This window comes from Cebus imitator, unplaced genomic scaffold (assembly GCF_001604975.1).
Source record: "Cebus imitator isolate Cc_AM_T3 unplaced genomic scaffold, Cebus_imitator-1.0 Scaffold121, whole genome shotgun sequence".
Taxonomy (NCBI): Eukaryota; Metazoa; Chordata; class Mammalia; order Primates; family Cebidae; genus Cebus; species Cebus imitator.
The window spans coordinates 4,648,063-4,658,755 of NW_016107436.1; the positions used below are offsets into that span (position 1 = coordinate 4,648,063).

The window sequence follows — 10,693 nt, forward strand, 5'->3', positions numbered from 1 at the left end:
GACTGAAGCTTTTAGAGCTCTCTCTATGTACAGTTGTAAGTAACTTGCTCTTGAGCTGCAGTTACTTTAATTAAAGTGTATGGGGTTGGTCAAAAGTAATTATCCTGTTTGGAAACGGAAGAGAAAAAAAATCACCTCAACAATTCCGGGTGGCAATAGATTTCAGAAACAACTTTGCCCATTTCTTGTATGTGTGCATTCCCCATAAAAGGATCAGAATGTGGTGAGTTAGAGTTATTGGTGGCTGTTACCCAATAGCAAACAATGGGACACAAACAGGGTTGATTGTAACCCAAGTCACCGTGTTTGGCAGGCAACCTGACTCAGGGCTCCAAATGCCTGGATGTACAGTCTCCACAGTGTAGGCAAACGGGATTTTTCTGTCTCTGGATGGTGGGAATACAGCCCCAAAATGATACCTTATTAATTAAATTATCATTTGGAACATACATGAGCTAGCCTCTCTCTTCTTTATTCCTTCCATTCACTGAGTTTCACTACCTTCTAAAGGCAATCTCTGTTCCTTTAGAAAAAACAAAAACAAGCAAAACCAACCGACAAAAGAACCTCAAGCAGTTATCTTTACTAACATAGCAAGGGGCTCAATGGGAGACCTGGGCAGAAAATCATTGTTTTAGAAGAATCTGAAACTCATTTAGACTCTGGACTCAACACAGGACTCCCATGGTTTAGTCCTATGTTCAAATGGCAAATACCTTCCAAAAGCTCTGAAAACAAATGAGCAACAGAGTAATGGCTGGAAGCATTAAGCACGCCTGCTCTCAGGGCTATTCCTGGCGCAGCTACTGTTTGGAAGCACACAGTGTGCAATCTTTACTTTTTTTCTCTAGCTCAGGATGACCACGGAACACCGCCTGGGTAAAGATTCCTGCTTTTCTATCCCATCTCTGAGAAATGAAGTGAGCTGTCCAAAGAAACAAGCAGAAACAGGACATATTTAAGTCTAGCATATTCTCTGTCTGGTGAGGCCTGCCCCCAGCAGAAACTCTAGCTAATCATTCTCTACAAGGACACCTTAGAAGGACGGGCCTTTTGTACTCTAAGGAAATATTAGGAAAAAAAATCAGGTGACTTTTGCTTTTTTAGGGCTCACTTTCACTATTATACACACTATTTCATTCTACCGGGGTTCTTACCATACAGAGGACAGTAAATAAAGATTATCATGAATTTGATCAAATGCTTCAGTGCCTCCTCCCCTGGCCTATGAATGCACTCATTACAAATCAGCTGAATGGCTCATTGATTTGCCAGGAGGACAAGCAGACATACCCAATCGCTCAGCCAAGTGGATGTAGACTGGGTCCACCCGACGCATGGTTTTCACCAGATCCTTTCTGCGGAATTTGATTTCTACTGTCCCTTCTGGCTCCAGAACAGATCCCCTGGATCAGAGAGAAAGAAAACAAAACAGAAAGAGAGGCACTTTAAAGGAAGGAGACAACAGAATTACGCCAGTTACAATTTGTGGACCAGGAAATAGCTTCATTATGGTTTGCCTACCTATGGTTAACAGACATCTCCCCTGGGAGAATAGTAGGCACCAGAGAAATGTCTAAGTGAGGTATGAGAAAGGCCTGGCAAAAAGCAATTAAAAGAATTCTCATTACCACACCAGTCGACTTCCATCTCAAAGGGTGAAGAATACAGGTTCCACCACCTACAGCTGATAAGAGTAACAGGAATCACATTATTTTCCAGGGAAAAAATGCTGTAGGTACAGTGACAGGGGAACCACCTCCATCACTTAGACTGTATGATGAAGAAGGGCAATGCCTTTTTTTATCCTATCCTCTTCTCTTCTTCTCTCTCTCTTTCTCTCTCTCTCTCTATCTCCCCCCTCTTCCCCCCACCCGCTTTCTCTCCCTCTCTTCCCCTCCCCTATACCACAGCTGTCAGTCTGCTTGTAGGACACTGGTGAGACACACTAAGCCAGGCCAAGTAGGTGGTAAAACCTTCTGTCCAGGCTGGGCGCGGTGGCTCATGCCTGTAATCCCAGCACTTTGGGAGGCCGAGGCGGGTGGATCACGAGGTCAAGAGATCCAGACCATCCTGGTCAACATGGTGAAACCCCGTCTCTACTAAAAATACAAAAAATTAGCTGGGCATGGTGGCGCGTGCCTGTAGTCCCGGCTACTCGGGAGGCTGAGGTAGGAGAATTCCCTGAACCCAGGAGGCGGAGGTTGCGGTGAGCCGAGATCGCGCCATTGCACTCCAGCCTGGGCAACAAGAGCGAAACTCCATCTCAAAAAAAAAAAAAAACAAAAACAAAACCTTCTGTCCAGTACTATGGAAATGAGCAGAGTCAAAGGTCTCAGGGTTACTTCTATTGCATCCTAATGATGTTCAATCCCCAGAAACTTTGCCTTAAAACATCTTTTTAAAAACTCACAAATTTTCTAGTTTAAAAAATTTATAGTTAATGTTTACTATGTACATGGCACTATTCTAATTACTTACATATAAATGCTTACAACAATCCTATACTCAGTTTACATCTACTATGTAGTAAGATTCTGTGATTACTCCCATTTTACAGATGAGAAAACTACAGCACAGGAAGTTATGAGACTCATCCAGATATAACACGTGGCAGGACTAGATTTGAAACCACACAGTCCGATTCCAAAGTCTGTAGAGGAATTGTCTCCGATCTGATATCAGATGAGTTTAGGACTTAAAAATCATAAACCCCTAAGTGCAGAATGTAAATAATAAACCCTTTAAGCCTAGAGATTTGACAGTGAGACTACTGGACTCTCCTAAACAGCCTTTGACATAGAAGGCTGAATTTTGGGGGACAAGAGAGAAGCAAGTGGTTCACTAAAATGATTGGAGGTAGAAATTTGCTAGGAAAATGTCAAAGAAATACATTTTGAAGTTAACTACTTAGGAAAGAGCTGAGAACAGACTATGAAAGGATGACAGATTAGATCTGCTTTATTTATGTAGTTTCAGGTACCACCTCCCAACAAGCCTGAGGTCTCCCTTGCAGTTTTGTAAGGTGCTACAAACACCATGGTCTTTGGCTTCCTAAAATGCCAGAGTAAGGACCTGGACTCTAATGGAAGGAAGAAGCTTTGGTTTGGAATCACAGAATGTGGGTGCCATAGTGCACCTCAATGGTCATCCATCTCATTCTATAGACAAGAAACAGCCCAGGGATCGTAAGGACTGCTCCAAGTTTCTCACGGTCAGTCGCAGAGCTGGGTTAAAACCCTGGAACTCCAGACTAACAACTCAGTCCTTCTATTGCAACTCACTTTAAGCTCCCTCTGCCATACTTAAGGAAGAGATAGTGAATAGGCACATCTGAACAACAAATAGGAGGAGAGAATCTCTCTGGGTTTGGGGTTACCTGGAAGAGAAGACTTCATGGTTAAAAAATCTCGGATGGGGATTACACTGAGAAAGGCTACTCCAGCCTGGTTTCATTCTCATGCCAGCAGATACTATTTAGAAAGCCTATTCTTCTGAACTTGGAGTCCTTTGGGAAGGGAAAGATTCAAATAAAGTTGCCATGGCCGTAATGTTCTCCAGGAGGAAACCAACAGCTACAGGGTCCCTAAAGGCAGTGAATGGAAATATGGAAGTCACGCTACCTGCTTTCTCGGTCGGCATACATCTCCATGTGCCGTGGGTTGATGGTAGAGTCAATCACGACCCAGGAGCCGCCCCGCAGTTCGGCCTGGGGAGGAATGTAAACCAGCACAGGCTGGGAGCACTCCCTCAAGCTGTCCACAATGTAAGCACCAAACTTCAGCACTTGATCATACATATCTACGGAGGATGAGACAAATTAGAAATCATGAAATTCCTCTTCCTCAAAGCAGTACTTTCAAACACTGTTCAAGACCTCTGGCTATGGGTAACCTCCTTATACTATGCCTACTGTTTGCTTAACCTGAAGACTAAAGGGAGTATCGACCTGTATCCCATTCAAGACTCTAGAGGATCTTCAAAAGCACAAGACAGCAACAGAGAGATGCACTGTCTTTCACAAGACACAGTGTGTAAGTCTTCCAGATTGCATTTCCATTTTATATCTTCCCTAAATTTCTGTGCTCAGGTTTCACCACATTAATTCACATTTGCTCTACAAATGTTGAGTATTTTTCATGTCAATATGTGCTCTCCCACTACATTAAGTTTTCTAAAGGAAGGAACTATTCTAGCTTTTTTTAGTTCATCTCATGATGCTTAGCATAGGATGAGCTCTTCAAATGTGCAGCTGACGGAAACTAATCCTTTAAAAATTTTATCTTCAAAAACTATTTTTCATCTTGGTATCCCAATAGTCCAGCCCAGTGCCTGAACATAGTTAGTGGTCAATAAATATCTGCTGAATGAAAGAATGTTGAATAAATGAATTAAGATACTCTGGAGAGACTATAATAAGAAAGAAAAACATTCTTTAACAGTTGCATTTTTATAAGGTATCAATGAGAATTTTTTTTTTTTTTTTGAGACGGAGTTTCACTCTTGTTACCCAGGCTGGAGTATAGTGACACAATCTTGGCTCACTGCAACCTCCGCCTCCTGGGTTCAAGTGATTCTTCTGCCTCAGCCTCCTGAGTAGCTGGGACTACAGGCGCACCACCACCATGCCCAGCTAATTTTTGTATTTTTAGTAGAGACAGGATTTTACCATGTTGGCCAGGATGTTCTCAATCTCTTGACCTCGTGATCTGTCTGCCTCGGCCTCCAAAAGTGCTGGGATTACAGGTGTGAGCCATCACACCTGGCCAAGAAAAGTTTTAAAAATACTTAGGAAATACCACACAGCCACATGAGAAGAGACCCAGTCAGGGCACCATAGTAAGACTCCATCTCTACAAATAATAAAAAATTAGCCAGGCATGGTGGTGCATGCCTGCAGTCTCAGTTATTTGCCTGAGGTGGGAGGATCACTTGTGCCCAAGAGGTTGAGGCTGCAGTAATGATCTTGCCTGCACTCTAGCCTGGGTGACAGAAGAAGACCTTGTCTCAAAAACAACATAAAACAAAATAAACAAAAAACAAGAAAGGAGCCACCTCTTCATTTTGCTGAAGAGTACGCTTTGTAGGCTGGGCATGGTAGCTTACACCTGTAATCAGAGATCTTTGGGAGGCTGAGGTGGGAGGATCACTTGAGACCAGGAGCTCAAGACCAACAGAAGGAGACCCTATCTCTACAAAAATAAAAAAATTAGCAAAGCATGGTGGCACATTCCCATAGTCCTGGCAACCCAGGAGGCTGAGGTGGGAGGATAAGTTGAGCCCAGGAGGCCGAGACCTGCAGTGAGCTGTGATCATGCTGCTGTACTCCAGCCCGGGTAACAGAGTGAGACCCTGCCTTAAAAAAAAAAAAAAAAAAAAGTACATTTTGTAATCCCTCCAAAGCCAGGAGCAGCCTGAAGAAAAGGACCCATGATGTATACATAAAGTGAGTCCCTGGAAAACTGGATCAGTTATTTATTTTCCAATTTGTTATGGACTTCCCATTTCTCAGCTCACTGAAGTCTAAACATTGCTAAAGTTTTAGGTTTATGAGTCCAGATGTTTAATGAGTACTTCAGTGGAGCCACAATAGATCCTTTCTAAACACCAAATAACAGGTTCAACTGAGTTCAAACTTTCTTATCAAAGAGAGGATCTCAATTTGGAACAAATCAATTCTGGGAATCCAAGGCAAAGAAGCATTTTTCAGGAAGTTAAGAGCAAACCAAATAGAAATTGCTTTCATTGTAGTTGCTGGCAAATTAAACTGCCACCTTCTCCAAAGTAAAAATGGCTTAATATACAAACCATCAGTGAGCACAGTTCACTGCAAGGCGCATGCTCCACTGCCCCAACCTGGTGTGTCAGTGAATACTTCAGAAATTCCAAGTTGCTCCGGAAAACACTCCCTACTCTATGTAGAATGTGTATGATTATATACTCCATGTATATGATCAGAGTGAAGACATTTATTCCTTTGGGAGAAAAGCAAAGACCAAAAAAATTTACTGCTAATTACACAACTGCTGTATGAAGAGCAGGGAATAAAGGACTTTAAGCGCTTTACGCTAATTCTGTGGTTATGAAAATAATTGCTCAGTTCAAATTATTTTAACTAAATTAATTCTTTAGTGGATATTTCAACCAGTGCTACATAATAAAATAATTGTGTAATTAGCAGTACATTTTTCAGTGCTGCCAAGTGTACAGTCTCAGAACAAGTAACAGAAAAGAAGTGTCCCTCAACAATATCATGCAGAGAGGAAATGGAAGGTATAGATAAAAGGAGAAAATAAAGCAATAAAAGACAGCACAAAAAGTCATTCTACTTGAAACAGAAAAAAAAAAGTTAGAGGTTTAAGTGAATACAAAGTTTCCAGCCCTCTCACTCACTTCTTCTTGTTAAAGACTTAGCTACAACAAAATCTATCTCTGTATTATAATTAACAGATTGAGATCCCAAAAAGAAGACGGAGACTTTATTTAAAATATATTTCCATTCATCTATTTTAAAAAATACTAGATTTCATGACATATGCAAACAGTTTTGAATGAAGATGAGTGTATGTGAGCAATGTTTACTTCTGTGAAATGGACGTGGGTTCCTTTTTGGCGTCATCATGGCTAGCTTATTGTGTACCACAGAGCATGATTATATATACACACATAAAAATCACTTAATCATCAGAGCATCATCTTACTCATATATCCAAGTTATAGGTGAGTAAAACTGAGGCTTAGTTAAATAAGAGTGGTGGATATAAGACTCAAATCTAGATCTTGTTGGGTCTAATGTCCACATTCTACTACTTCATTCTTTTTTTTTTTTTTTTTTTTTGAGGTTGGGGGGCACCATGGTCTTGCTCTGTCACCCAGGCTGGAGTGCAGTGGCACGACCTCAGCTCACTGCAACCTCTGCCTCCCAGGTTCAGGTGATCCTCCTGTATCAGCTTTCCAAGGATCTGAGACTACAGGTGCATGCCACCATGTGCAGCTAATTTTTGTATCTTTTGTAGAGATGGGGTTTCACCATGTTGTCCGGACTGGTCTCGCTAAGCTCAAGCCATCCGCCCACCTCGGCCTTCCAACATGCTGGGATTACACGAGTGAGCCACTATGCTGGGCCTCTGCTACTTCATTCTTACTGCTATGAGAAACAGCATGAGGCTGACGTACTCTGCTTTTCAACATCTCATATGATGAGTAAAATAAAACGAGAAAAAGAGACTTGAATACATGACTGAATATTCCCAACTGTTGCTGGATTTCCTCTATGTTCAGAAATGTTTGAAACTATACTGATATTCTACCAGCTTGTGTGAGGCTAGGATCTTACTCCCAAACAAATATTTTTTGGCCCCAAGACTGTGAGTAGGAAAGGGGCATCAGGCTTTGTTAAAGCTGACATATTTGGGACTAATATATGGCCTCCATCTAACTTGGAACACCTACACACCCACAGCCCAACCATCAAAACACCCAAAAAGCAGGCTATTAAAATATAAACAAACACACAAATAAACTCTGTAATCAACACGCTCAGACTGAATTGCAGCTGCCCCAAACCACATATTTTGAAAGGCAGGTTGAAACACTTGGCAACAATCTGACACACAATTGTCTGAAATCCCTTCATATTTAAGAGATAAAGCAAAAGCACAGCCAAGAGCAGCAGGGGAGGGGCAATCCCCAGGGTTTCGTTTAGAAATCAGTCCAGAGAATTTTAGCTAGCATAGAATGTTAGACAGCATATGTATATGCTGTTAATTCTCAGGTCTTGAGAAAGGCAACTGGGAATGGAAAATACTGATAGGTTCCTCACTGGAGAGGCGGGAGTTTGGAGTTTTGTAGCATGCTGGGCAAAGCACATCTGCATGAATGGTGATCACACAACCTTTGCAGTGTGCTCTCAGCACCCACCAACTCTACCTAGGGACTTTATTGTTATAAACATGGATAAACCGTGGCAGCCACGTGTACCAAACAAGGGAACAGGGTGGCAGAGTGTTTCCACAGTGTCCCACACTCTTGAAAATGAAACAGATCTTACTGGCTTGAGCAAGATTATCTGTTGGAAACTGAAGGTAAACATTAGGCATACACAAGCTACACATATATAATGTCTCTCCTTCGTTCATTATGACCGGCTGACACTGTATTTCAACATCCAAGTAATCAGAGACTTTAAAATAGACTTTCATTCCAGTTAAAGTTTTCAATAAATGTTTTTTTTATTGTTATTTATAACCTGTCCCAGGAAAAAATAATAAGTATAACATGAAAAGCCAACTGAGAGTGACCCTGTAGCACCAGCAGTGAGGCAGCTTAATATCACTGGGATTTGCATCCTATCAAGCTATTCATGCTGAGGCTGGGACCCTGGTGCTAATTTCTAGTAAATTTCACGCTTGATGTCTCCCTGTTGTGGGTCATTGCCGGTTCGTCTAAATAAACTGCTTCCAAATGGCTCTTCCATCTAAATATTCAGCCAGTTTTTATAATTTAATTTTGCATTATGCTGAATAGCCTTCCGGCCAGATAGAGCTCATTGGAAAAAAAGCACCAATACCATCTTGACATGCTTTTATTTATTTATTTATATTTTTACTGCTCGAATTAGACCTCCTAGGCCGACTAGTAAAGAGTTTTTTTTTTCCCTCCACTAATGTCAATTTTCAGCATAGCAAGAGCTGTCTCTAATCTTTTCCTACTCATTACACACAATTTTGGAGTCATTTTACCCACAGTGCAGTCGGCTCCTGGCTGTGTGTTTGTGTGCACTGAGGGATGGCATAATTGTTTATTTTCCCTCCCTGCATAATCCCCAGCCAGTATTGAAACCAAAACTGCAAACATCTCCCTAAGGGATGTGAAGAATGACAAGAGGCCCTCAATTTAGGTCCCTTTACATGAGATAATATGTAGGAAACACCCTGATCTGTATGTAAATATGAAAGGCACTGTTCTTCCCCGCTCCTACCTTCATAGGGATCTCTATCTTCCCCAAAGCTTATTTGTCTTATGCAAGGTATAAAATCAGCACCAAAATTAAGAAGACAGAACTGGCCTTGGTCTGTATCGGGCCAATAACTCATTACAGACCGAGGGCAGCAGGGAGAGGGAATGGGTACTTATTGTTTAAGGGGCATAGAGTTTATGTTGAGGATGATGGAAAGATTTGGGTGTAGATACCAGTGATAGTTACATAACACCGTGAATGTGTTTAATGCCACTGAATTGTACACTTACAAATAATTAAAATGATACATATTATATATATTTTACCACAAAAAATGAACTCCTTTCTGAGCTCTTCACAATAACCAAGGACAGCCCCAAAGTAGAGGGGAAGTATGTAGAAAATAACTTTTCAGGAACCTTGACATTCGGTTATGGGGATATACTAGCAGATCTGATTCTGGTCTTAGCCTCTAAAATCAGCCAACTTTGTTACCGGGAGTCAGACGATCCACCTTCCTCTCCCAACTCTGCCATTTTTTTTTTTAGCTGAATGAGCTTGGGAAATTTACTTAACCTAATTTACATAAATCTTAATTTATGTAAAATGTGGATAACAATATAACCTACCCCTCACAGGTGCTTGTGATGATTATGTAAGATAATACATGTAAAACTGTTAGCACAAGTTTCTGGTGAAAAGAGCTCAATGAATCTTAATTGTTGTTCTTATTGTTACAGGGCTAGCAGCTAATCTGGGCCTGAGCCAAAATAAGTAGCAGAATTGAAGGTTTTCCTAGAAGTGGCACATTGGAACTTTTGAACTCTGAACTGCACTTAGGATAAAATATCCAGGGTGACGCTCCAAAGTAATGTCAGGAAGAGTGCATTCTCAATGGGCCGCCACAAAGAGATAAGTAAGGAGTAATAGCATTGCATTCTCTCCCAGGTCTAACAAAAATATTAGAGCCAAGGAATTTGGGATCAAGTGAAATCTAATGCTGAATGAACCCCATATATATGAATGGGGGGTTTCAGACCCCCCTACCCTTTGATATACTACTACCATCTTCTTTTGAACATCCTGGCATTTTGTTTATACATATGGCTTTATCATTTTGTTCAAGACATTTTTCTTGTCTCTGTGAGGCAATGTCTGTTTCTGACTTATTTTGACTTATTACTGTTCTCTGAAGTGTCTAGCATAGTTCCTAACACACAGAACTCAATAAAAATGTATAGGATTGATTTAACCATATACTCTAAATTTCTCATGGTATTTCCATTAATTTATTATCTTGGTAAAAAAATAATTCACCTTGATAATCTAAAAAAAGTATACAATCATTAATTTGGATGTATAGTCCAAGTCTCCCCCAAGAAAAGTATAAAATGTGGTAGTTCTCCAGCAAATATAGGCAAAGGTAAACTTTTCAACCAAAAAAACAAAACACACACACACACACACACACACACACACACACACACACACACACACACAGAGAAAATCAACCTAGTCTACATTTTGCCAAGGAAGCCTGGCCATACAGGCTCTTCCTAGCCAAGTAAGGAAAAATTGTCGGCAAAAATTTCAAATCCCTCTCACCACATAACTGACCATCTGGTAGCTTCCACAGACTTTTCCTCCTTCATAGGCTGGGGATGCTTCTGTCCTAAGCTATTTTTAAGTGCCCTATCGAGAGGCATTTTCTTTCTTTACTTTTTTTTTTTTTTT

General features: G+C 40.9%; 1 protein-coding gene across 8 annotated transcripts in view; it reads right to left on the reverse strand.

The window, feature by feature from the left end:
* The window catches only part of ACACA (acetyl-CoA carboxylase alpha), a 324,534-nt gene that overhangs the window by 23,098 nt on the left and 290,743 nt on the right, over window positions 1–10,693 (reverse strand). For all 8 annotated transcript variants that reach the window (XM_017539866.2, XM_037742496.1, XM_037742495.1 and 5 more), the window contains 2 exons: window positions 3,624–3,801; window positions 1,294–1,406 (listed from right to left, as the gene is read on the reverse strand). In XM_017539866.2, the coding sequence (XP_017395355.1) occupies window positions 1,294–1,406; window positions 3,624–3,801 (291 nt within the window). The remainder of the gene's footprint in view (window positions 1–1,293; window positions 1,407–3,623; window positions 3,802–10,693) is intronic.